Below are 27903 nucleotides of genomic sequence, written 5' to 3' on the forward strand. Positions count from 1 at the left end.
GCTCCCTGACCACCTTTGCAGACTCAAATCAAGCTCATCCTCTTTGCTTACGCCCTGTGTTTCAGACATCTCAGTTGGCTGACAATGCCTGCGCTGTTCACCCTTTCTCCTGGCTTGTACATGCCATCCTCTCAGCCTAGTGTGCCGTGCCCTCACTCGCTGGTGAAATCCATGTCGTATGACAACAGTCACGTCAAAAGTCACTTCTGCCATGAAGTCTCCCCTCACCACCTGCTCCCAGATCTAGTTGTGCCATCCTCTGTACTCTCTCTGTATTGGGTACAAAGTTCTTTGTGGCACTTACCACATTTTCATCAGATCTGAAACACACCCCCATTTCCCACCAGACAGCAAGCTCCTCAGGGGCCCAGGCTCTAGCATCCATTTTTTGATCCATAGCCTCAGCTAGACCCTGCACATAGTAGGTATGCAATTAATGCAAAATGAACAAATACTGTAATTTTCTGCTGACATACCACAGGAAGACCTAGAAAGGACCTGATGACATACTTTTCAATTATTGTGCGATGAGAAAAATTTTCTTTTTTTACAATGCAAAGCTCTGATCACCCTCAGGAATAAAGGTGAAAGAAGCCCTGAGTAGAAAAAGAACATGTACATTTTTCTTTCATGAATCTGACATCAGCTTCAAAGAGGTGATGCTTATAATAATAGCAGAATGAATTGAGTTAAGCTCACATGGCAAACTTTGAAACAAAAAAGGACTTTAAAAATGCCAATCTTGTGCTGGGCTAGGCATGTAGTCCAGGCCTTTTCTGACAATCCTGATGACTCTGTAAGAGTACAGAGATGATACGTGGTGGAGGGAGCTTGTATAAAAAGACACTGTCAACATACATATATGCCATTCTCAACATATATATTATGTATATAAAATAGTATATAATATATAATAAAATATAGTGTAAATATATTATATATTTATATATAATATTTTATCTATATATTATATATAATATTTTATCTATATATTATATATAATATTTTATCTATATATTATATATAATATTTTATATATATATATAAAAAAACCATTGGTGGCATCTCCCAAGTAACTCCACATTGCCCTGCTAAGCTCATAGGGCACTATGAACCAAATGTAAAGAGGTAAGATTTCTACTGCAAATATTTCAAGGGGTAGGAAGGTCCTGGCGCTCTATTGACATCTGTGATTCTCTAACCTTTGTGACCCCTTGTAAACTCAGAACCAGTGCAGCCTGGAGAACGTCATAATACCTCCTCCATCCCACCACTCTGCTGAAATTTGAGCCAAGCCCCATGTGGTTGCAGATCTTATGTTCACAGGTCCTGAAGGAAATCCAGGAAGGCATTCTTTGATGAAGTCTGCACCCACCCTCGCTGAAGGTATATGAAATCGTCATCATCACAGTTAGTGGGAGGCAAGAGCTGGTGAAAGGAGAGGGATCATGGAGGTGACTGGTGACCTTTCAGTTTCCCCCATTTAGAGGTCTCATTTTATTTCTACTTGTAATATTAAATGGGAAACATATTTAAATATGAAAGAAATGACGGCATGCCACTTGGAACAACCAGCTGAGCTGTCACCTCTAAGTTGCACTTTTCATTTGTGTCCTAAAAACGATCAGGAAGGGTCATAAGGGAAGGCCCGAAACTAGGCCTGAAATCAGAGGATAAAAAGATACTCCCAGAGATCCCTTGAGCCCAGGAATCTCAGGCTGCTGTGAGCTAGGATGGTGCCACTGCACTCTAGTCTGAACCACAGAGTGAGACCCTGTCTCTAAAAATGAATGAATGAATGAATAAAGAAGACACTCCCAGAGATACAGTATTCCTTATTTTTCACCTCTCTCCCCAAAATGTCAGTGTTACCCAAAAACATAACTTCAGAGTGAAATGAAATTATTGATTTCTGCCTGAAACAGTAAAAAACACGTAGAATATTTTACATGAGAGAATTTGATTATCAGATTGATCTGCCACAATGAAATAAGCATATTCTTAGGATGAGTTTTATATGGAGAGATCATTTTGCAGAATGCCAAACACAGAAGAGGATGCTCGAAAAGCCCCCCAAAGTCTCTTAACTCCAGTGGTATCAAGCCAGATACTCAAACCCCATATTCTCAATTCATTACTAAAATATCTTAAATTCATATTGTTCAGAGGGTCAGAATAAGTACATGAAAGTTATATTTCTTCCGTTAAAAGATTTTAAAAGCCCAGTGGTTTAATAGTAAAAATATAGTATAAATAGAAATAATTTTTAACTCTTATCTAATCTATAAAATCCACTCGTGCCAATAGAATGCTTGAAATATATTAAGTTGATAGTGTGATGTTTTGTAGAAAGTTGCATCTTTGTTGAAAGGAAAGATGACATTGAAAAACAGTTAATTTCTGGAAACATTTTTTTCTAGTGATAACTTTATTAACTGGTTTTAGATGTTTCTAGATGGAATAACAAAGTTGCAGTTCAAGATTCTGAGAAAAATATCGGCCTTATTATAAATTTTCTGTTTCTTCCTTAAACTTTAAAAATTTAATCTCAAGTATTTATTGGATTGGTTAATAGTCATTCTGTTTGTACTACCTATACCATGGAAAGATTTCCCTCCATGTCTCCATTTTATTGATGGGAGCATTTCACAGCCAAACAAATCTCCATTAGTCAGAAGTTCAGGTGTACAATTTTGACCTGTGTAACAATTTTGGGCTTGCAATTTGTGTTGTTATATTTCTTAATCTAGGTCTAAAATATGTGCAGCATTGCTTTTAGAAAGTAAAAAACTGATGGATTGTGCCATCTATGGCAGCATTTGTTCAGCATTTGGTACAAATGGGAGAAAAAAGATACAGAATGCATGGATTGATTTTCAAATTACCTCAATATTTTGAAAACATTTTCACCTGCATGCTGAGAATGCTAAGAATGGCAAGGAAGGCAATTGTGCATTTGCACAGCCTCCACTGCATTCATTTATAAATTACCTCATCACTGACTGAAATTAACACTGATTCTTACAGGCAATTTCTCAATTTCCAATGCTAATTACATTTTTTTTACTTTTAAATTCTGTACCACCTGTTTTGGGCAAGACATCTTAGGCAGCGCGACCGCATTTAATCACAATTTTAATTAACCGCCCTGTAGATGTGAAAAAGAAGCAATTATAATGTAGATGAATGATGATTTTTCTGCATTAAATTGTTTTGTTTCCCTGGTATGTTGATTGTAACACAGCACACAAATACAGTAACTGTACAATTTTTTTCTATTGTAATTTAGTAATTGTTTTTGGAAAACCAGTTTGGGAATGAGTGACTTCATCTGTTTACAAATTGATTGATACTGTTCACTCACTGATTGCTGCGGCGTATATTTTGGTATTGCACAGCCTAGCATAAAATATAATTAGAGATGCACAGGCTTTGCAGCACCATTTTGGAATCTGAAAATCAACTGTAACTGAAGTATGTTTTCCTTGAGCATACTAGTATCAGTTGGGGCTGATGAAATGATAATCAAAACAATGGGCTTTCCAATTCCACTACAGTAGAAACCCTTGGTTTCAATCTGATAGTCTAATATGGTAAGTTTATGAATTACTCTGTACTAGGCATGGGAGCTGGGGGCTGGCAAGTCTGAAGCTTGCACAACTCACTCAGATCTGTATCACAAGGAGCACACAAGTGAGGTAAAGAAACAATGATGAAAAATAAAGAGTTGCTGCTTTGGAAATGGAAGGATTGTTCCCGACACCCAGGCACAATGCACTGGTGTGCTGTAGCGCTAGGCCTATCTCATCTCTACACTATGATACAATAAGATCACATTCATGCTCCTGGCTTGCAGATACAGATCATTAAAGCTGTACCTCATTGCAGATAAATTCAAAGATCTTCTTTATACGAAGCAGAGCCTGTTCCTCACTCAGCTAGAAACTGGATGGGGGGGGGTAGTGGGGGGAAAGAGCCATCAGTACTTGTTTATGAAATCTTATGCTAACTGATAGCTGGAAGATCTACACTTACTATTCTCACATGAATTAGAGCCCTTCAGGAATACCCTAGCCTAATGTCACACCCACTCCCAATCTCAGGAACTTTCTCCATTAACACACTGCATTGGTGTCGTAGGGCTTGTGTCTCCCTCCAATCATCCAATGAGTCGTTCTGAAATGTGCTCATTTGGATGAGTCCTGGGCTAGGCCATTTCTGCCAGCCTGGAAAAAAGGGGAAAAGGCCACGTAAGCAATTGTGGATGTTCAAAGGAAACTATTTACGAGACCTCTTCATCTCCTGCTTTGCTTCTTTTTACACTCTATTCCTTAGAAGATTCTAAAGTAGAATAGTTCATTAAAAGGTGAGAAGTCATGTTGGTCCTAGCCAATGATTTGTTACAAAACATAACTAGAATTATGGTTTCATTTAGAGCAATTTAAAGATAGAATGTTATGAGCCGATAGGACAAAGCAGTTAATATCAAGATGGGGGTTGGGGGTTGGGGCAGGAGGACTATTTGGATGGACTGCTGTTTGTCTCTTCCATAAACAGTTGCTAACAAAGTATTAATAGGAAACCCCAAACTGATGCCAAAATTCACTTCATATATTAAGTAAGAATCTGCCCCATTAATATATTAAAAGCTCTCTTCTTTTCCAGGTTGGAGATTACATGTCTAAATCTTGTTCACACCTATGGGATTGAACAAAATTTTCTCATGAAACTAAGAGAACAGGCCAGAGAGTCTTGCAATCTATGCTGTTAGCAAATGTCTTTCTCATGCCTGACGTTATACAAAACTAGCAATAAAGGCTTATTCTTTCCTAGCCACCCCTACCTGTATCACTCCTTCTGGTGGTGGGAATTATTTGGGATAAGTGAACATGGAGAAAAACTACCACTGAAAAGAAATGGGCAATTCATCTCAGTTACTGCTAAGAAAGCACACTTAGGGCAGGCAGAAATGTGGATGTGTTTTACCCTGGAGATTCCATTTCAGATTCTTAGTGCAGTCTCACCGGTTATTAGCAGCAGCAATACTTTTAGGCTGCTGAGTATTTTTCTCTCCTTTGCCACCTTCCTCACCTAACTCGTAACAGCTCTCAAGAAAGATGCTGTTTTATGAATGGAGGTAAAAATAACCTTGAATATCTCAAATTATAGCCTCTTTACATAATGAAAAGGGAGTATTCTGGCAGCAGATTTTTTTTTTTTTCATAAAGTTGTTCCAGCAATAATGCTTGTTTGGAAGTTTCTAAAAGTAGTAACATCTGTGCTCCTGCTGGCAGATGCCATCCCACCAACCTTTCTACGGGCGGTTTGTCTTTGAGAGAAAATAAAGTACCTGATCCCAGGCCTTAGTCAGTCTTAGCTCCCTGTATCTTCTCACTCTGACCCACTGCGCGTTCCTTCAAGCAGAGAGCTGCCTCCCATGGCTACCTCCTCAATATAAACTTGCTAACTAATCTCTTAGCAAACACTCGAAGCAAACCTGAAGAGTGGAAAGAGAGGCGGAGGGGGAACAAAAACCCAGCACAGATAAAGCTCAAGACACATTCAACGGGATGCTGGAATCTAAATTTAGTACCAAACTTAAGATTTCTTTGGATGGGTGAGCTGTTGCCTCTGGAACAGGGATTTTCATAACAATTATTTTATTTTCAAGTCTCAATCTTAATTCTTCTGCTATCTCTTAAATAGGGCTCACTTTAACATAAACTCCCTGGATTTTTTTTTTTTCTGTCAGTGGTGATATGCCTAACCTTACAGGTATTTATAAATGCTTTCTTTTATTACTGATTATCTCTTTAATAATTTGTCACTTTAAAAAGTCTACTCTGACTGCACTATGTACACACAAGGTAACTCTTCCTTAGGAATTTATGTGACAATCCAGTGTTGGAAATAAATAATGACTTTCAACCAATGATCAAAGAAAAATAAATCTTTTATCCTAATAAGACTTTTAAAGACTGGAATCCCATTTTTAAATGGATAACAGCTAAGAGGCTACTGGCAATCTATTTATTTCCAAAGCTGTGTTTTAATGTTGGCTACACAGAAACTGGATGAGCAAATGGACCCTAGGGTCCTCCAAGTTAAAGCTTTTAAAATAAAGTTGGTATGTAGTATTTGAAAACATATTGTTCAGAATTTAAGTTTTAATATCTAGGAATAAACAGAGCATTAAATCAAGCAAAACTGTGACAAGGCCAATATGCACATGGATGATGCCAGCAATGCATCTTCAGCCCTTTGTTCACAGCTTAACAAAACTGTGCCGTCACACCACTTTAGTTCAACAGTGCCTGTCGAATGGGCATCAGCAGATCAGCCAATGCCTGTCATACACAGAGCTAGAAGACGATTTGAAAGCAAGGGCTTATTCGACCCCCAAGTCTAGTTGGAAAGTGAGGAGGATTTTAAATCATCTAGTAAAAACACCAGCCCCCTCCCACTCCAAAGTTAGAAGAGACAGGGAAGGATGACAATTTTTTTTTTTAAGACATCAAGGAGAAAAAATGTTCTCTAAGCAAAGGAAACACTTTTCATATTTGTTTTCTTTGTAAAAGCAATTATAAAAGTTTTGCAATCATAGAATTTTTCTTAAAGTGATCTTGTTGAGAGTAAAAGTTGAGTATCTTAGAAATTTTAAGGTTTTGCCATGTTTTTTGACCTTTTAAACAACTTAATACATGTTCTTATGTTACCAGGATAGTAGGGCATTATTTGACAGAGAACTTGCAAACCCATGTTATTCAAAGGAGTAGCTCTTCAAATATAATTTTTGTTACTTGTACTGGATTTTTGTTAGCCAAAATGCATTAGCTTTTGAATGGACAGTCCCCTGAGCTCTAGTCTCTGTGAACATTTAATCTGCTCAGAAGAGAACCCCCAAGAAAACAAACCTGGTAAAGAGAGGGATTGTTCACTTTCCTACAAGTTAACAATTAGAAAAAAAAAAAAACCAAACCACCTTAATTTCCTTCTATAACACTGATCATGAGATTTGGCTTTCAAGCTTTAATAAGTGCTGGGGAGGTGCCTCAGAACTTTCCTTCCGTTTAATTAAGTGTGCCCACTCCTCTTTAGGCATCCAATCAGATTAAGTGAGAACACACCCCCAGAGCAAGGCTGGTGAGCCCTAGTGGTAAGAATTATCTGAAGGTGTTCTGAATCTCAACCTTTCAAGCTCCTTCAGGAAACGGTGCTGCTGAGATCAGTACAGGAGGAGCTGAGATTTCCCGCACACTAAAGTTGAAAAGCTCTCGCTCTCAACCTCCCCCCACCCCTCTGTCTTTCACTCTGCTGCTGTCAGTTTGCTGCCTGTACTTTGGCTGTCTCTTTTCCAGTCTCTACCCTGTGAGTTTCTGGCCTGCCAATTTCAACTTGAAGCTTGACTGGGCTGATTTGATGCAAATACCTCCAGGGAAAACCCTGAAACTGATGAACAGTTATGTCAAGTCGATTTTGCACCATCGGGAAAAGGTAACCTCTGCGAGAAAAAAAACAACAAGGTTAAAGAGACAAGGGCTTTTCACGTGTAATACCTCTGCTGCACATCTCGTTCACTGTTTACCATCCCTCAGAAATTGTAACTGTCAGAATTAGTCCTAATTGCAGATGCGAAAGCTGCCATTATAATAAAAACAGAGGCAGTGCAGGCATTAAATGTAGCAGCCTAATTTGTGAGACTACAGAAAAGGTAGAGTAAATGAATATTTCATTACTTTAATTACCAGGGACTACTCTTTTCTTGCTGTCTTATGATAAGTGTTGCTGTAACTAGCAACAGCAAACATCCACTAAAACATAAAGTGCAATAATCGTCCTGCTGTCAGGATCACCACTTTAAAATACGAGCAGGGAAAAAATATAATGGTTTATCTATTTCTTAGAGATTGCAGAAGTAGAAGATGGAAATTCATTTAATGTAGGGGGAAGAAAACGCACACACAAAGGCACCAGTAAACAGGTTTTAGCCAGAGAATAATGGCTTCGAGAGAGAAGAAAAAAAAAAAAAAACCCCACAAAAATCCAGTTGACTATACATTTGAAATGTTAGCCCTAAAAGAATGCTAGAAAGTGAAAAGTAGGAGGTAATAGTGTTTGGATTTTTTAAGGCAAAATTTTGTCTGTGTTGCACAATGTAATAGCTTGAACATTAGAAAATAAAACTCAAGCGACTGGGGGAAAGACAAGGAAAGCAAGTGGTTTTCAAGTGATTAAGCAAAGGTGGAAAAAGTTCAAGTTGGCAAAAGTTTAGAAGCTCAGTCCAGTTCCATTTAAAAAGACTAGATAAAGCCTGCCAGAAAAAGGACTTTGCCTGCAGTTTCAGAGTACTGATTCATAAGATTTGGGGAGTATCAACAATTACTCACCACTGACACCTTAAAAAAACCCTAGGCACCTCTACATAAATGTGAATTTCAGGTAAAGGGGCAAAGTGGGATGGGAGGTGGCTGGATTGTGGGAGGTGGGAGGTGGGCTGGGAGTGGGGGGTGTGGTTGAGGAGGTTGCTGAGACTGGTTGAAGCCAGCCTGTCTCTGCATTTATCACTCTGTCCCACAGGAGGTGTTTGTTCAACATAGCAGTTTGACAGCACAAAAACACTGTGGCCAGAAGCCCTATCAAAGAACCTACTGACACGTATCATTTGTGGTCTTGGTTTCACAGGGCAAGGCTACCTCACACTTATCTGCACAAGTATAAAACTCCACACATTTCTAAGTGTTCAGTATAGTTTTAAATCTCCCGCACCCTTTTTTCTTCTATATGTTGTAAACACTACTTTAAAATACCATCTTTATTCAGGACTCCAGAATACTGTTTTAAAAACCAAAATAATTTGCAATCAGTTTAGGATAATCTGTGTTAAGATTGGTTATACTGAAGGAAAATGCGAGAAAACAGTACAAAAGCACAAAGCTAGTAATTTATCCTAAATAATACACTTAAAGCTTAGATTAATAGGTGTAAATTTCGTAAGAGTCATGTGGCATAGGGAACACATTTCCCCCCTACAATAAATCTTACTAGACAAGAATCTACATTAATTCTTCGCCTCTACTATTTTTGTTTAAGTGTATTTCATTTACAAGCTAGATGACTGTAGTGAAAGTTAAAGAGGAAAATTCTCAGAGTTTGGATCCTAGGGTGCATTTGTGTTTGTGTGCATGTGGGAATGTGTGCACACGGGCTGTATTTAGTTTTCAAATTCCCATCAGCAGAGTAAAGGTGATGGGAAATCTTTAGAGGACAACCGTTTTGCTCAGAGATATTTCCCTCTTAATGGGTCTATTTATTATGAAAACACAGCTTACTGAGTTCCTTATATATAAACCTCACCTCTTAAAACTGAGAATTCTCATGATGTGAAACACTTCCATTGATATTCATGGTGTCTAAAATAGAAACATAGGTACTTCCAAGAATAGGCAATTGCAATTTCCTTGATTACAGTTACTTGGATATGCAAGACAATAAATACTTTCTTAAACTAAGAAATAGTGAAACATATATATTACCTTTATAGATCACTTGGACACTGAATTCCTTGAAATTTACTCATCCATTTGAGAGAAAGAAAAAAAGTCTCAGATTTTATATAGCACAATATTTTAATCTGTTCATCTATTACTGATTATTTCTTATTTGGGAGGAGGCAGTGACTATCACCTTGTCAGGAGTACCTTTCCTAGAGTTATAAAAAAAATAAGAAACAGTATATAAAGAACAAAAATCACTATGTTGTCATATGGGCAACATAACTATTAAAGAGGAATCCATTACAGATTTTTTTAATGTAGAATACATTTTAGGAAATCATTAATGACAAATACCTGTTCCCAAAAGAATGTGGTCATCTATCTCTCTCACCTGAGATTATTTTTCAATGTTCCCACCTTACTTTATCCTGATAGATTTAAAAATATACTTTCATATATTTGTGATATATAAAGGTGGCCAACTGACCAGTTACCAGTTCTGTGTTTATTGTTTGATTAAAAGAATATCTTCTTTTACACAGGATTTAAAATTTTAACTTCAAAAGATTCAACTGCAAAATTAGACCTCTTCTAGTTTATAGTAAAGTGCTGTGTGGGTTTAAGATGAAATCACACACAGCAACCAAGAAAAATTCAGAACAACTTAAAAATGGATTAGATACAATAGAATATGACATTTAATCCCATAGATTATAGGAAAAGTTATTTGGAGTCTTAATTTTATAGCAGCATTCAAAAGAAAGAAAGAATGAAAGCTAACCTGAATATGCACACTAACAGTTCCGTATTGTCTTCTAGTTCTAACCACTACTTCAAATTTGAATCCCTGGGCCCATCTCAGTAATAAAACTAAATTTGTAAATAATCATGAATCATTATGATGATTACATTCCTCAATTGATAAAATGAAAGCAAAGTACAATCAGACCCTTCTTGAAACGTTTGCTCCCCTTACACTCTTAATGTGTCTGTGCTGCCTGCTCTTCCAAAGTCTGGTTTTCAGAAACCCATATTAATGTCTAACCAAGGCTGTAGCACCCACTGTAAACGTACACGGCTTTATCAGTTCTCATAGTTTCTTGGGTCACAAATGCACAATATCTGATGACACAGTGATCATCTTCCTTCTCCTTTCTCTTTTCAGATCCTCTAACTTTCCTGTCAGAAGCCTGAAAAAATATGCGCAGTTACTGTTGCTGAGGGGAGACAAAGTTTAACTTCTGGGTTGGCAATCGGAGAATAATTCATGAGCAGATTTCTAGCAAATGATATGATTTGCTAAATTTTGGTCTTTGATTTATATTTATGTACTCCTGCTACTGCTAAGGTTTTGCCAACCTCAATTAGATCATGAATGAGATCATTTTAATTCAGCCCCCAAACTGTGACCTGACCATGGTCTGAAAGTGTTCAAAAAGTAATTTTAAGCCTCCCTTTGATTTGAAAAGGAATACTGCATGCTTGGTCGTTCATACAAATAACATAAAACTTAATTATTGGATGATTTGGCAGAGGACCTTCTTGCCAAACAACAGTCAATGCCAGCTACTGTGATGCTGGCGCTGCCCAGGCCCCCGAGCCCACAGCCTCCTTGTATACGGGCGTTTGTTCATTGTGTCTCAGGGCAAGATGCTTTCAAATAGGATTCACGGATCTGGGAGGCAGGGTGCAACTCGAAGGGCGTACCATATTTATAACTCCAGTTTAAAAATGCTGTCTCACCTAGAAGGGAAGTAGATCTGCGCTGTCAAATCACCAGGAGGCTGTGACAAAGGGAGCTTGCAGCCTGACACACGGTGTAACAACATAGCAAACACCTTTAATTCCGTCATGTCTCATACCCTTTACTTTCTCACACATTTGTGGCTGCTCGAATGTTGACACCTACACTCTTTTTCAAAACTAAATAAGGCAATCTTATTTAAGCCCAAATGCAACACCTGTAAAGTTATTCTTGTGCCCAGCAAAAAATAACCATTAACTCCTTCCTCATAAATGCCTCTCTGCTTGCTTTGGAAAGTCTCAAGTTGGTAACGGCCAGCCTGAGGCCCTGACTCTGAGGTTCACATGACCTCCCAGGTTTGGACAGATAGGCAGTACTTCCCCCTTGAAAAGATGCGAAGGCTGAGATCGTATCACTGTCCGAACTGGCCTCTCATAGCTTTTCAAATTGAAGCCCCTTTCTTCATCACAAACTTCTGGTGTCTTTTATAGGAAGGAGAGAGGCCCCAGCTGCTTCATTCCCTCTAGCTACCGTAGTCTAATATTTTAAAAGCTAGAAATGAAAATAGCTTTTCTAAAGATATTTCCTGGAATTTTTAATGTGCTGCCTTGATTCCTTTTTTCTATCTTTTTTTTTTCCCTTGCCAATTATAAACCACCATTTGGAGGGCTTATGAGCAATGTAAGTCCACCTCATCTAATTAAACCACATTGTTTTAAAAGCTTGAACAGTTTTCATGCCTATAAGACTTGTCTGAATAATAAACTGCTAGAGCCAGAATTCTGAGTGTCTTTGGAGAGCCAGGATTTTATCTGCTGAGCGCAAGGGGTCAGGCACTCAAAGAGTTAAAGAGTGTTCCCGCATTGCTGGGTAGGTTAATATCACAGCTGCCTGGTAAAGCATTATCCCAGTACCTCACTTAACAAAAGCCTCCTTTTGCAAACAGACTCCCACTTTCCCCCCAAGTGTCCAAAGGTGTTTACTGAAGTAAATCTGCCTAAATCCTTCATTGCTTGGGTCATGGGGGTGGATAGGAGGGGTGGAAGGTGTAGGGATAATCTCTTTTTGTAAATTCTGTAAATCTTCTGGGAAAAAGAAAAAAAAATCAGGAATCTGTGTCACATGTTCGCATACAACTTCTAATATATCCGTTAGTTTTGCTCTTATAAGTGAAATCTTCCACAAGAGCTACTGGAAAAGCCCCTGTTTCAAATCATTCACTCTGCTGTTGGAAGAGATTGCACTTCCAAAGTTGTGTGTGTGTGTGTGTGTGTGTGTGTGTGTGTGTGTGTGTGAGTGCACTGTGCACTGTATCCTTAATCTAATTGTTGGGAGAAAACTACTGGTATCTCAAAAGTGGTTTCAGAAAGGGGAAGAAAAAGACAAGACAGTGTAGGAGCAAGATAATGTCGCTGAAAAGTTGTCACGAGAGGTTTCTGCTCTTGCTGTGGTCTCATTCCAATACCATTAACTGCATGTTACTTTTGCATGTTGAAAATGGTGGCAAATAACACAGTAAAACCTGACAGGTCTGCCTGCGAGGGTTTAAACAGTTCCCAGGAAGGAGGCCTTTAGGCACAAACTTTCTCTCACAAGAGAACGTGAATACCACCAACCCCTCCCTACAAATCCTGAAGCATCCAGTTTGAGATACAAAAAGGCTGTCATCTCACAAATGTTAAACATACTAAAAAAATCTGAAAAAAAAGTATGGAGAAGGTGTGAAAAACGTGGCACTTTACAGCCCTCAAAGCTTTTTAAAATAGCACAACTTTTCCCCCTAAAATTCTTTTCAGAGAATTTTTTTTTTTCCTTTTTGGCTCATTTGAGAGTTTCTTCTTGGCTTTTTTCCCCTTTCATTTGAAAATATGAATTATCATAAAAAGTCAGGGGGAAAAATAGGAAAGTCTTTTCCAGTTTTCCTGAGGATTTATCAGTGTGTTCAGGCTGGGTGTGAGGACCCGTCACTGAAACCAGACCAGGGGCCCAGTCTCCAGATCGCCCGTCCCTCCCACCCCCAGGGCCCTCACCTCTCTGGTCCGCTGGTAAACAGTCAGACTTATTAAAGCCAAATCGTAGGCAGCACTTAAGGGCGGGAAGTCCACACACCTGACCCCAAATCTAACAGGCTTCTGGGGGAGAATTCGATCCCCTCCTGACACTTTTTACCTTAAGTGTTGAGCGGGTGGCCATGAATAGTACAGACATGCCATCTTGTAACACTATATGCCTGTCAGGAGGGACAGGGCCTGGTGGAGCATCAGCTATATAAGGCTGGTAACTAGGGGAAGCCCAACAAACAGCCACAAACACCTAAGTTATTTTACTCAGCTACTACCCTGTGCCTGTCTCTCTCTCTCTCCCTCTCTCTCTCTCTCTCTCTCTGTCTCTCTCTCTTTCTTTTCATCTTGGCTTTCTGTGGCAGAATGCAAATGGAGCCTGCCGGCGGTGAAAGGGCTGAATTGTGATTAAGAAGAAGAAGAGCTCCTTTCTTTGTTCTCCCCTCAGGGGATGTTTACTGGGAGAGACACAGCGGATCAGATATGAAAGGCATTCAGGTCAGCATTGATGTGAGCGAAAGTGAAATCATACCTAAGGCATTCAAAAGACCGCCGTGTCAGGGGTTCAGCTAACGGTGCAGCTACTGTGTGTGTGTGTCTTCCCGGAGAGGCAAAAATCTTTTCACAGACTGGCAATTTTTTTTCCCCTCTCTAATTTACTACAAAATTATAAAAGTTTTTCCCCCGTTTGCCTCCCACCAGATGACACAAGAGTTGATATTTTCTCTCTTCATGGACCGCACGCGAAATCAGACCAACTTCTAATAACTGTGTTTCCTAAATGAACCAGCAAGGCACCATCTGAACCGTGGTTTTCTTTTAAACAGGTGTATTCATGTGGGCTACATATATGCATAATATGTAGGGGGGAACGGAAAGAAGAGAAAAGCCAAAAGATACATGCATGGATGGCTTTTCTTCTTACCTCCCTCAGAGGAAACACAAGACAAAACACACACATGCACATGCACAGCATAAAAACACTACAGAACACCTTAAAACGAAATCCTTTATTTACTTTGTAACTACTAGTTACACTTTTCCTGAGAGCTTTCGCTCTGACACAACTGTCACCCAAGATAAAAGTATTTGGCACATAGCTATTAAGGCAAAGGCTTCCATGGAGCCTACTGATTATTATCGTTTTCCTTTTAAAAACTGCTTGATGAAGAAATACTTGGATCTTACTTTTTAAAAGTTTACCCTCCCCACAGCCCAAATAGTCATTCAATAGATTTTCCAAGTGGTAAGCTGATGCTGTTGGCATAAACACAGCTATGTAAATACATACAAAATTCACAAATCACAGCAAACATACAAATAATGAGGAGGTGCCTGGATGTTTCAAGGCTTAAAAATGAAAAGGAAAATTACATTTCATCTTCTGATTGCTAAAGACAGAAAAGAAATAAAGAGGGGAAATAGGGCTATATTTATTGGTTTAAATTATCCTTTCCTCTGCTCGGAATTGTTTTTTTCAACCTTCACATCTTGGCTAAAAAGCATATTTGGGCTTATGTTAACATCTGCTTTTGTGGTGACATTTAATTCTGTATATTTTCAACTAGTGTTTCTGCATCACAGATTTTCCTCCTTTATCTCTTTGCTCTGAAAAGACAACCAAAGAGCAATCAAAAAGGTGTCTGACTTGGCCATTCAGACAATTGCCCCCTTGTGGGAATGCGGGAATGAATGGTACAGTGGACACCCCAGCACCATTGACGTTATAAACATGTAAATGAAACACATTAGGGCAGACAATCAATTGTCTGTGAGCATTGCAAACCTGCACTCCCTCTCTCTGTGACAGGCACAAAATAGTGTCTACCTTGGGAAGCCACGGTGCTGAGAGGAAAAGGACAAAGAATTTCCTTTCACACAGAAGAAAATGCACCTTAAAAGCCTTGGAAGAATGCAGATGACAAAAACTGTTGCAAGGAAAAGAATCTCCCACATCTTAGAATAAACGCGGCACTGCTAGAGAGGTTAGCAACGCCCTCCTTTCCTACCTTCAGGGTAGATACACATTTTTCCCAGGAAATATTCTCAATATGGCATCAAGGTCTTTAATAACCTCTTGGAATTTTCTTTAAGCAAATTAAGAAAGAAGGGAAACACTGAAACCTATGACATGGCAGTTGAGCAGGGAACTTTCATCATGGTTTTACTCTATTTGAGAACAAATGGTTGAAGATGTGAATTTATTTCTATTTGGCAACAGAGAAACAATGTAAAGTTTAAAATTCTCAGCCCACCCTTACTCCTGGTGGACTGTCACTCTATGGACACCACCAGCCTACTGGCTCTGCTACGAAGGAAAGCATGTTTCCACCCCAATTGGCTTAGTTTTTCCAGACCAAAATAAAACAAATAGATCAGCCTAGATACATAGCCCCCAGCCTTGTGTGTGTGCAGCATGACAAAACTTGCAGAAGATCTCCACAGAGAAAAAAGGATGGAGATGGATATCTTTGGAGCACCCTCAGAACTGGTACCTGCCACACAAGCTGCCCGAGTGCTTTGAGAGTCAGCAATACAGGCTCCCTATAAGCTCATCAACTTTACGAAGAAAGCTACTTGCCAAAGATTTCCACACTTTGCAAAGATAACCAAGTCTGGACTGACTGTGATCCGAAGGAAACTTTCCTAAGTGTGTGTGACTCTCGTTGCCCATCCCAACTTCACCTCTCAAGAAGGAGAGCTAGGAGTCACCTCCTGGAGAAGGGGTTGACTGCATTTTCTTTCCTTTTCATTTAAGCATCTCTGAAACGGAGGCAACTTCTCTGTCCCTCATTGCCTCTAACCATCACTACTAGCACCTCCACTCCTTTAAGGAAGTGGTAAAGAGTGAGGGCTTATTTTAAACAGGGATAATCATTTCTGCTCTTCTGATTGTTTCTCCTTTAGGATCCAAAGCCGTGAGAACATTCAACTTGATCCCTGTTCTTTGCCACTGAAATTCAGAGACCAAAAGCATTTGTAAAAAGCTCCCCTTCTCCTTCACACTGTCCCCAACCCTTTAGTGGAAACTCCGGAGAAAAATCAAATTTAACATTTCTTTCCTTCTTCTATTTCCTTTTTCTCTCCTCCTAATTCAGTTTTCCTTTAAAAGACAACTTTATTCCTTTCTCTGAAACAAGCAGTTTCCGGATTTGATTTTTGCTACAACGCGCATGTATCTGTGAGATTTTTCAGAGACTGATGCTGGAAGGCGGGATGGGGAGGCAGACCCCTCTTCCCGGGCTCCGTGGGAGGCAGGAGGGAAGCAGGAGCATCCCAGGACCAGCTGCCCGAATCAGGGGCAAAAGCAACAAACTTTGCAAGTTACAAACGGGCCGCACCGGTGGCAAGCAGCAGCAGGGCATCTCCCGCTCCGAGTGCTCATTTCTGACTCCAAGGCTGTGTGGAGATAGTGGGGTATAATCAGGGGAAAGAAAAAGGGGGGCTGGGTTTTCCCCCTCCTCTCCAGCTTCAGTGAAAGTGTTACAAAGTGAGTCAGGCGACTGAGGATCATCTGACTGAACTTTCTTGAAACCGACACACATTCTTGTCTGCGGGCAACTCGCTTTTTGCCTCCTTCCCCCTCACCCCACTCCCTCTTTCCTCCTGCACATCTTATTTTCTGGGAAGAGATTTCATCCTTTCCATGTGGGGGAAAGGAGACTGACTGCCCGCTATGGGTTAACTTGGCCCTGGCACTGCCTCTGCCAGGCATCTTGCTAGCCTGAGAATCTGGAAGGTTGTATTTTAGATACTTGTTTCTCTCTCTGTACATTTATTTTTCTTCAACTGCCTCCCTCTCCTTTCCTTTTTATTAAATGTACACAGCATTGTCTTCTAACCCATGTTCTTGAGCAGCCTTTCAAACACACACACACTGCTTTACACGTTTTATCTCCTTGTCGCCTTAGTCTATATATACACTGTTGACTTCATTAAAATTATATAAAGTGCCATTCTAGGTTCCTGGATGACCATCTTTTTTTTTCCTTTCCAGCTTCTACTTCTACGATTATTATTGCCATTATTTCTGTCCAGGAATTTCTATATGATTTTGATAAGCATCATCATATTTAGTGTTATCAGCAAAGACACAAGCTCAAAAGTGACATCTTTTCCATGAATCCAGGAAAGAAGAAAAATCCACTCAGTTCAGATAAATCCTAGCAATTCCCAAAGGGAAAGGCATTGGATACGTGTTTGATGAGAAAGAAAATGAAAAAGGGGTGGGGTGGTAGCACTCTTCTACCTGCTTCTCAAAACCAGAACATTGCTCAGTCAGATTAAACCCAGTGAAAAACACTGACAAGTAACCAATATACAGCATGTTTTCCCATAGCTTATTTGGAAAAAGAGACAGGTAACAGTCAAAGTTAGAGAAGCTGTAAGCAATAGACAGGCTTGATGTTAACTGTGCAGGATCTGGGCTAAATGCTTTAAAATGTGCAATTCAACTTTCCACTTCGGAATGTGGAGGCTTCTCCCAAGTTAGTGGCTGGGTGGAGGGGAAATACTTGCAGTGTCCATGACTGCGGACATCTCTGGCACTCCATTCCACCTGCGAAGCCCCCAACGGGCCTCCCTCTCTGCCAGGTCCCTCAGGGGTTCCCAGGAAGCCAGGATACCTCTATTTCCTTAGACCTGGGCTCTGGCCTGACCTCACTGCTAGGGCCAGGCTGGTCAACGGTGGCAAAATCCCGAAGGAGGAAGGCAAGAAGAAATGCACACTTTAAATAGTCTTCCCTGCAAAAGAACACTTCTGGGAGCCTTGTTTTAAATCTCATTCTCTTTTCTCTCAAAAAAATGACTGTTTAAGAGAAGGGGGAAAAAAGCCTCCTTGACACAAAGCTTTTGTTATCCAGTTGATCAGCAACGTGCTTTAGATACTTGTAAGAGGGGGAAAAAAGCCCCACAACAGACATTGATTTTAGAAAATCAATAACCAACATTTAATAAAAGGAACAGAGGAAACACAAGAGAGGAGAGGGGGACATTAGGTGTAATTTTAGTGTCTACTAAATTACTCAGAGATGGGGAAGGGGAGGTCTCCTGTGTAAGGACCACCTTAAATAATGCCAGACACCAGAGTGAAAAAAAAAATTAAATTAAGAGAGAGAGAGAGGGAGAAAGAGAGAGGGAGAGACTTAAAAAGCAGCAGCCTGAACTGAATCTTGGGGAAGCAGCTCGGAATATATTATTGTACTTGTTTTTCTGTAATACTAAGCCAAGCAAATAGATCAAAGACAGCACAAAGGGGAAAGGCAGGATAACGTAACGAACAGTTTCTGACTAAAATTCCTCTATCACTCCCCCATATGGTTCAACACCTCCACCACAACAAGCAAAAGACACACACACGCACACACACGCGTACACACACAAAACCTAGACACACACACACAGAGACAGAGAGAGAGAGAGAGAGAGAGAGAGGGAGAGAGAGAGAGAGAGAGAGAGAAGCATCATTTGTCTCTAATCAAAATTCTCTCGTCTTTGTGTTTTGCTCCTTCCAGCACCTCACACTGCGCCCCCAGCCGCCCCCTCCCCGCGCCGCGCAGCTCTGGGGCAGGCCGGGGGCGCGCACAATTGTCTTCTCTAGAGGAAAGTTGCTCCAAGTGGGCCCGGGCGGTCCCCGAGAGGCGCGGGCTGGGGCTGCGGAGGCCGGGAGGCCGGGTGGGCGCTGCGTCCCCGCGCCTGCCTCGGGAGCGTCTACGCGGCCCGGCACCGGGTGATCAGGCGAGAGCGAGGGGAGCGAGAAGTTTCCTTTCCGAGTCTGGGCTGGCGCTCGTTCGCTTGTTTGTTTTCGGGGGTTGGTTTCTTTCTTTTTAAACTCAGTTATCCTCCGTCAGCTCCCCCACCCCCACCCCCGGCACCCTCGCTAGTCCCCAGCCCTCTCCCCTCCCCCAGGCGCCTTCCGCGGTCTTGCCAATCACTTTTCTCTTTTATTCCCACGATTTTGTTTGGGGTAATACCTAGGGGGTCTCTCTCTCTCACTCTCTTCCTCTCTCTCTGTTTCTCTCTCTCCCCCCCTCGTCCCTTCTCTGGCTCTCTCCAAGATAGACCTACCAAACTGTCACCCCCCCCTTAATATCCCACCTCTGATCGCGTGTGCCCCTCGAACCCCCATCTCCTTCCTCCTTCCTGACTCAGCCTGGATAACGGGCTCCTCCAGACCATGTAGAAACTGCCGGGAAAAGTCTCACTGCGCCCTGTGACTCCTTGAGTCCCCGGCCGGGGGACCAGAGCCTGCTGGAGAGGAGTCATCCGTCCCCGAGCCATCACCGACCCCACCGGACCCCGCGCGGGGCCGGCCGACTCCCTCCCACCCCGGGGTCTGGGCGCGATGGGCCGGGCCCCGCTGCCCGCAGACCGTTACTTGGCGCACGGAGAGGCGGCCGGGCGACTCCGGCAAGAAACTTTAAGCCTCGCTGAGGCGCAGCCCCAGTTACCCTCTCCTGCCTTCGCAGTCTCTCTGCCACCCCCGCCCCCGCCCCGGGATCCTGCGCGACCCAGTGCCTGGGCCCCCGCCCTGCCCTAGCCGGACGCTCCCGAAGCCCGGCTGGAAACCCGGCGGGCCGGGCGCGAGCGGAGCGGGAGGCGGAGGCGGAGGGAGGGCGGAGGCAGGGGCTTGAGGGGGTCAGAAGGGTTGGGGGTGCGGGGCCCCGACCGGACCCCCCGCGCTCGGAACCCCCGGGCGCCTGACGCTCACTTTGCCCGGCACTTCCCCAACTCCCCCCGGTCCAGCAGCCGCGCGCGCCGGGCTCCGGCGCCGGCCGCGGAGGGAGGCTCGCCCTCGAGCCCTGGGCGCCGCCGCCGCCGCCGCCTCGGTTCCTTTTCCCTTTCCCCCTCCTTCTCCCTGGGTCTCGAGCCGCGGAGTGGCCCGGAAAAGTTTGGTTCGGGCCGCTTCTTACCGTTTTTCCTCCTGGGATTGGCTTGTTTGCGCCTCTTGCACCGGGGGCCATCCGCCATGATCGGCTGCTTCATTGATAAGAGCGGATCAGATGGCAGTTCGCATGGACTCGGCGCCCTGCTTCGGCAGCACGCAGGCTCGATCTAGCAACCAAACACAGCGACAATGTGGGCATCGCCCGCGCCCATTGAAACGCGCGCGGGCCGCCCAGGGGAGCCGGGCCAGGGCCCCGGCGAGCACCCATCCGCGCCCCCCAACGCCAAAGCGAAACTTCGGCGGCCCCCTCCCCGCCCCCCACCCCCAGCCTTGGCCCCGAGGCGCTTTGTGTTTGTTACTGTTTGGTGTGTTGCACCCGCGAGGGGATCAGAGAGACAAGAATTACATCTTCAAAATGAGTCATAACTCCTGACCGTATGAGGGAATGCACACGGCGGTACAGTAAGACCGCTTGACTCAGGGCTAGGCGGACCCTTTCCTCCGAAAAGTCCTCAGCCCCCGGCTCGGGAACTTGGGGTGAGGCGAGGTTTTCTTTTCACTCTCATCTTTTCTCATCCCCCCCCACACACCCCCCATTTCCCAGAGGAAACAAACAAACAAACAACTCGAAACAGCCCCTGGATGAAGCACACTCGGGCAAATTGATAATAGTAATTATAGGAAGCCCACTCGCCCAGCGCCCCCTCCCCTCCCCTTTTGGAGTTTATCGAGGCACTGTCTCTTCCTCCCCCCACCCTCGCCCCCAAATTAAGATTTCCCGTTTTACGCCGCAATAAGAAATATAATTACAAGCCTCTTTGGACACTGTCCTTTACCCCACCCCCCCTCGCCACTTTGACAATATTTACAGTATTTCCCCCCACTTCACTCACACACATGCTCCCCCACACTGGTTCCCTGAAATAGTTCCAGTAGATTTTTTTTCCCCCTTAAGAAAGGAAAGAGAAAGTCCAACCACTACGGCAATACTTTTAAGCTCTACTAAATGATCGTATCCTTTCTGGCTTCGAAACTTTTGTACCTAAAAATCGAGAGAGGCGCTGCATTTTTTCAGCTGAAACTGTCAAAACTTGGAGAAGGGGAACCTCGGAGGCAGGCAGGAGAGGAGGAGAATCCTGAAAACTCTGTGGAGGTTGGGAAGATGCTGTGCCTCGAGGATTAGTTTAAACAGGGGGCTATAAAAGATGTAACAGATGCAAACTGTAACACAAGGGCCATTAACCCTTTCTCTGCCGGGCACACTCAGTCCCCACGCCCCGCACCTATTGTCTCCTGTGCTAGAAGCTTTGCAGAAAACCTGGAAAGTGAGTATCAGTTTCCACACATTTGCTGAGAAGGGTGAAGGGAGGGGGGCAGAGAGAAGGGGAAGTGGATATTTTAGAAAGCACCTTAAATTTACGTAGGCATACATAGTAGGAGACTTTTAAGTTTGACACATTTTATCATTTCTTTCCTTGCCCTATTGATTTGAAATTGTTAGGGGAAATCCTGAAATAAAGAAATGGTCACACAAGTGTCTGGGATGAAACAGCTGGCCTGTCTATATTCATCCTGAGACACACGACTGCATATAAATACATGTTTAATAAAGTAAGTTGCTAGTTTTATGGGCATGTGTGTGTAAAAGAGACAGGGCTTTTGTGCTGTAAACTTTATCTTTGCCTGTTACTCCTAAGTCTGGAGTTAGTAATCTTGCCTTCATCATTACAGGGGGAGCATGTAAAATATATCAGTAGGTGGGAGATAAACACATTCATGTTAGCCGGGCTCATCACTGTTCCTGGGAACTCCTGCTATCTCTCTCTCGACTTTTCAGTGCCAAAGTATAGAATGGGATATATGTGTGTATGTGTCTTCTATTAAATCCATGACTATATTACTTTGCCATTTAAAATACAATTTTAAAAGTTATCCTAATTTAAAACCCTGATATCCTGACAGCAGTTTTCTTCCCAGCTGTAGTGCCCCCCCTCCACTTTGGTAAACGACTCAAGTTCCATGAGGACTTTCACTTCTTTATTTATAATCACAGAAGTGAGGTGTTACTTCACACACATACACACACAAAGAATGAAATAAAGAAATGAAACTCGCTAAGCAGACAAAAACAGACAACTTTCTGCTTAGAAAACAGCCTTCTCGGTGGGAGAGGATGAACTGCCATGTCTAAGAGAAAGACTTGCCCCCGAATTTGTAGGTCTGAAACTGACCAAGTTTTGTAATTATTAACAGGTATTTGCCAAGTCCTAATTGCTAAATATAATGAATTGGAACTAGATGCGAAAATAGAGCAGGACCTCTCCCCTTGATGAGTTTTTATTCCAGCCATATAATTCTCAATAAAACTTTTCCTGGGCTGAGTAGCAAAGGGCACCTTAGGTTACCTGAATGGACAGGTACAGGGGAAATTATTTGGGGGAGGGAAAAAGGAGAGAAAAGCAAGGAGAGAAAGTGTGAGTGTAAGTGTAAGAGAAAGCGAAGAAGACACTCTTGAGAAAAGCTTGCCACAAAGAAGCTAAACCCACCTGAAATTCATACCCACGGACACCCCTTCTCACTTCAGACTCACATCCCCACTCAAAATGAGAAAATTAGAAAAGGAGGATGGAGGACGAGCACACCAAAAAGGGATAAAAAGAGAGAAAAGGGGAGGAAAAAAAACCTACCTGCGAAGTCTTGTTTGTAGTTTTGGCCAGAAATGGTGAGAAGAAAAAGCATGAAGAAGCCGCGAAGTGTGGGGGAGAAAAAGGTGGAAGCGAAGAAACAGCTCCCGGAGCAAACTGTACAAAAACCTCGCCAAGAGTGTCGGGAGGCAGGACCGTTATTCCTGCGGAGCAGGTTAGAACTGATCTCTTTCGGCCACTCCAGGAAACACAAACCTGGGGACGGACTGACGTGTTACGCCTCTTCTAATGACATTTTTTTCTTTTTCTTTTCTGTAGGAGAGAGACGAGAGACCCTGAAACACGCGCCACCTATCTTTGTGGGGAGGGATAATTGAAGCGCCCTGAGCGTGAGCATCATGTGAAAACGTGATCGCCAAGTTTCTCTCTGGGAAAGGATCTGGGATAGATTATACCTTGAAGTCTCCGCAAACGCTTTAGTGGAAGAAATGAAATTCCACCTCCCTCCCTTCCTCCTCTCCCTCCCTTTCGCCTTCGCCTCCCTCCCCCCTCCCTCCCTTCTCCCCCCCCTCCCCCCGCCCGTCAAGCCTTTGGCATCATTATCCTCATCACTAAATCCTACAGAGTACAGGGCGGAAAACGGTGCACACCATTCACAGAACTGGAGAACTCCAAGGGGCGAAAGTTAAAGGGAAAGATCCCGGGTCCTCAATCCAGATCATCTCTTCTTATACAGATATCTCTAATGACCAGATTTGAGATGCACATCAAATTGTGTAGCTATCTCAGTACAGCTTCTGGAACAAAATTCACTGCCCTTTCCATTATTATTATTTTTTTCTTTTTAGGTACCAGAGCCAGAAAAAAAAAAAAAAAAAGTGCTTCATGAGAGCTGCATCTTAGGGCATGTGTGTTAGGGTGTGTGCATGATGAATTTCTGGTCTGGATCCCAATATTAAAAAGTAGTTTGGCATTTTAATAAAGGGTTTCTAAGTAAATTAACATAGAACACTCGGTTGGCCGATCTCTGAATCTCTCTACACCTCGGGGAGACCTCACTACAAAGTAAGGGAGAATGTGTAGGGAGGCAGGAGGAGAAAAGAGAAAGGCCATAGAGAAACTTAGCAGGGAAGGGAGAACATGATATTAAACGGCATGGGGTCTAAGTTTTGGAGTATATATTTTTTGATATTACAATTAAAGTAAAATTAAAAAGAAAAGACTCCACCTTTGCTCTGAAGGGATTGGTTATGCAAATATGGAAGGGATTTCCTGGAGAATACAGCTTTCTACTGTATGGTTAATTAAATAATCACTCAAAAGCTTCCAACGTGACGCTTCTGTCGTAATCCAATCAGGTTACATAGGTCCTAAACAAGAAAGATATTTTCCACATCTGGAAGTCAGCAATTTAGCAAGTACTGCACATTATTAACCAATTCAGAGCCCACTTCCCAGGGGAATTTTTTTGAAGTTTAAGTGTTCTTAACCAATGCTCTGCTGTTTTGTTAATCAAAAAGCTGGTTTACACTGCACATAATTGGAACTAATATAGAAGTAAATAAAGACAGCCAAATTTGAGGATGCTGAGCACAGGCATTTATCGGAAAAGGAAGAAATCTCCTATCTTCGGATGGTTCAGGCTCAATTTCTTAAATAACTGTGAGACTTTTTTTTTTTTTTCCCCTAAAGAGTGAAAGTGCTTGAGAACCTCAGAGCACAAATAAACTTCTAGTCTCACAGCATTTAGAATCCTTCGGAAAGGTAAAGGTGGAGGTGTTAAGAGGACCAGAGAGCTGCCTCACACCACTTTTTAAGCTTTAATATTGTTAAATATGTTACACCCTCCTGTTTCCAGTCTGATGAAATCTGAAACAAATAATACCCTGATCCAACACTATATTAAGATAAACTGCTTTGAACTGTGCTTTGAATGTGTGCCTAAAGCAAGGCTTTGAATGCAAGAGTCACTGGCAATTGCACTCAAAGGAGGGACAAGCCACCACATGGGTTGCCACATCACACTCCCAGAGGTACACGTCTTTGTATTTTGTATTTTTTTTTTTTGCGGGGGCGGGGGAGGGGTTAATAGCTACCTAGCACGACCACAGCTAGATCTTGTTCTAGGATGCAAGAAAGTAGATTTTCACAGTTGGTTACAGACTCACCTCTTTCCTAACTTAAGTATTTACTATAATGAAAATAGCTACTGGATAAATTAACTCTCTCCCCCCACCCCATCACAGATAAAGTGTCTATAGAAGAAAGGCATTCAGGATCTTCAGCTTAAAAATTATTAATAAATAAAATCAAAGATTTTCAACATGGGTCAGGCATATTCTTAATTTTATATTTTACATTTCTTTCATTATTATATCTCTATACTAAATATATGTGTGACTTATCAAGTTCCTCTTCTGAGATTTAAGCACCACTGCTCATGTCCATTTTTCTTCCTCCTCCTTTTTTTCCTCTTTTTTAATTTAAAAGATTGGAGTCCAGCTTTCTCTAGAAGCTTGCTTTACAGCCACCCCTCTCCCACTCCTAAGGAAGAAGGAACCCTTTGAATATAGAGTGGTTCCAGGCAAGACTCCTTTTCAGGCACCCAGGTAGCCATTGGAGGCTTGCAGCCCAGACACACACACAAGCATAACCTCAGGTCAAAGGATCCAATCGAATAGCTAACAAAACACTTGTCTTTATTATGTATATTAAATGTCAGATTACTTAGGATCTGACTGAAAAAAAAAAAAAAAAACCTAAGTATTTCCATTAAAAACACCTAATCATCTGATTACCCTGGACTCAGTAATCGTTCAAGTGGCAGGAGGCAGTCCCCAACATTTAGCACTGGGAGTTCCGACTGGCCAGTATTTAGTTTGGGGTGAAAAAGCAGTCTTCCAGGTTCCCATGAAGGTAGATGTTTGGATGGTGGCACGAGAGGGGTCTCCGCGAGGGGTGAGCGCTACGGCTAGGTTGCCTTGCCCTCGTTCCTGACTGGCACGCCCCTCCCCAGGCATTTGGCCGAGAGAGTTCCCAACGTGGCAGAGGTGATGGGGTCGGGAGGAAGCCGGAATATAAATTTGTTCCGAACACTCCCTCAGTCCGAGGGCCAGGTCGGGGACAATGGGGATCGTGGGATCAGGGGGATGCAGGAGCGCAGGACGCAGAGAAAAGTCGAGAGGACTGGGGGCTGCTGACTTTCGGCTCCTCACACAGCAAAATAAGTCCTGCAAATGAATCTCTCCTTCTCTGTCTTCCCCATTAATAATCCACTTCCAGATTAGCGCAGACGAAAGAGATTAAAACAACAGATACACGGAAATGTGAAATAATATTGCAATCAACATTGAAGGGGGAAAATAATTATTTAGGGTTTCCATGGGCAAAACAAACTGCCTCCCTCAGGATTCCCTCCACTCAGGCAGGGTGAGAAGGATGCACTTTTGTTTTCCAATTCCCTCCAGCCAGGACCTGGTGCCTGTCCCCCCATTCACCTCTCAGTCTGTCAATTTCCTCAACTTTCACAGCCGCTCCCCCCTCCCCCCGCTCAGCTTGGCGGCCCAGATGCCCGAAGAGATACAATGTTTCTGCCCTTGAACACACAGGCTGTAGAAGGAATTAGAATTTGGCCACAGTTAATGATTTTTTTTAAAGCAAATTCTGTTTATTTTGTACCATGTGGAGAAAATAAAAAAAGGAACCTATTCTCGTTTTGAAATGGAACTGATCTTTCATCTAGAGGAATTATTCGACCTTGTGTTGTGACTCAGGAGGTGGGCAACTTCTTTTGGAGTTGCAAGCAAAGGGTGATAAAGGGGACCCCTGGATTGGGTGTGTGTGGAGGGGGTGGGGGGCGGCAGGGGTCCAAGCCAAGCCAAACGGTTTTCTCACGTGCAGACTCGCAATCCAATCCATTCGGAGTTGAGCCTAGGATAGGAGGGGAAAGTCTATTAAAAAAAAAAAAAATTCAGGAGCATCTCTCTGAGAAGCCCTTTCAAACAAAACCAAAACAGGACCAGAGAAGCTCAGACCGTCCCTAACATCCCTGCTGCGAGACCCGCAGGCTGTGGAATCTCGCACGTCACCTGGCCCCAGCAGGGCGGCCAGCTGAGGGGTAGATTTTATTTTATTTTTTTGAAGTAAAGGCAGAGTCTCGGCTTCAGGGCTTTTGCCAACGTCTCCACTGACAGGAACCAGCAAACTTCAGGACCCAAATGAGCATCTTAATTTATTGATGCTAAACAGGTCTGGTTGTTGTCCCCAATTTTCCGCGCGCTCTGCCACCTCCCCCCCACCCCGCCCCAACCCCTGCCGCCAGCTTTGGTCCCTGCATTTGATCTCCAGGAAGGGCCCCGCTGCACAGGCGGAGGAACGCGTCGGGGTGGGGGGGGGGCGGTGTTCGGCCCCCTCCCACCAGACCGCCCTCCCCCAGACCTGTCCCCGCCCGGGATCCCGCGACCCCCGCCCGCCGCCCGGTCAGCTGACCTGGCTCGCTCGCCTGCTCCCCGCCCGCCGCCCTGTTTCCGGTCCCCGGGGTCCGCGAGCCGCGCTCCGAGCGGGCGCAGCCGCGGCCGGGAGGTGATGCTGGGGGCTGATTACCATGAGAAAGGCTGTGCCTGGAAAAGCCTCCTCCACGCGACTGTCAATCTCACTAAGGGAGGGGGGGTGCCGGAGGGTACGGAAAGGGGCCCCGTAGGAGTCACCAGAAAACTTAGAGTAAGTTGGATGCGACGCAGGCCCGAAGAGGTGGCTTTCGCCTCAACTTGGAAGGCTGGGGCGTTGAGGGCGCGGACGCCAGCAGCCTCACCAGGGAATTGAAAACCAAAAATCTCCCTCCTGCTTTTCCTCCCTCTGGCCCTCCTTTCAGCCCTCCCTGCCCTTTATCCTTATTTTCTTGAAATTCTTTCCCAGTTGCATTTCCTGCGTTCTCCTTTCTATCTGATATCTCCCTTTTGCAATTTCTTGTTTTCTTTCTTAACATCCCCTCTTCTCCCTCGCTGTGATTCTTTTTGTGCCTCTTTTATGTGTCCAGATTTATCATTTCGTTTTGAAAACACAACGTTTAATGTGT

The 27903-nt window shown here is 43.2% G+C and overlaps 1 protein-coding gene and 2 long non-coding RNA genes across 6 annotated transcripts in view; 1 reads left to right on the forward strand and 2 right to left on the reverse strand.

Moving 5' to 3' along the window:
- The window catches only part of ZEB2 (zinc finger E-box binding homeobox 2), a 132738-nt gene extending 109426 nt beyond the window's left edge, over positions 1-23312 (reverse strand). For 2 of the 4 annotated variants that reach the window (XM_015110057.3, XM_015110053.3), the window contains exons 1-2: positions 22872-23312; positions 20210-20351 (exon numbers count right to left, since the gene is read on the reverse strand). In XM_015110057.3, coding sequence (XP_014965543.2) covers positions 20210-20282 — 73 coding nt within the window. In that variant the 5' untranslated portion in view covers positions 20283-20351; positions 22872-23312. Of the gene's footprint in view, positions 1-19394; positions 19792-20209; positions 20352-21226; positions 21359-22871 lie in introns of those variants that run through there. The other 2 variants (XM_028830674.2, XM_077956936.1) reach the window with 2 other exon arrangements.
- LOC144333377 (uncharacterized) lies at positions 22892-23835 on the forward strand. The gene is made up of 2 exons (XR_013401984.1): positions 22892-23043; positions 23148-23835. It is a non-coding gene; the product is annotated as an uncharacterized LOC144333377 (long non-coding RNA).
- A 2639-nt stretch (positions 23836-26474) lies between these two features.
- On the reverse strand, positions 26475-27429 carry LOC114671324 (uncharacterized). The gene is made up of 2 exons (XR_003721245.2): positions 27318-27429; positions 26475-26759 (listed from the first exon to the last, which is right to left on the reverse strand). It is a non-coding gene; the product is annotated as an uncharacterized LOC114671324 (long non-coding RNA).
- Between the last annotated feature and the right edge of the window lie 474 nt (positions 27430-27903).

The sequence above is a fragment of the Macaca mulatta genome, chromosome 12 (genome assembly GCF_049350105.2).
Source record: "Macaca mulatta isolate MMU2019108-1 chromosome 12, T2T-MMU8v2.0, whole genome shotgun sequence".
NCBI classification, from domain to species: Eukaryota; Metazoa; Chordata; class Mammalia; order Primates; family Cercopithecidae; genus Macaca; species Macaca mulatta.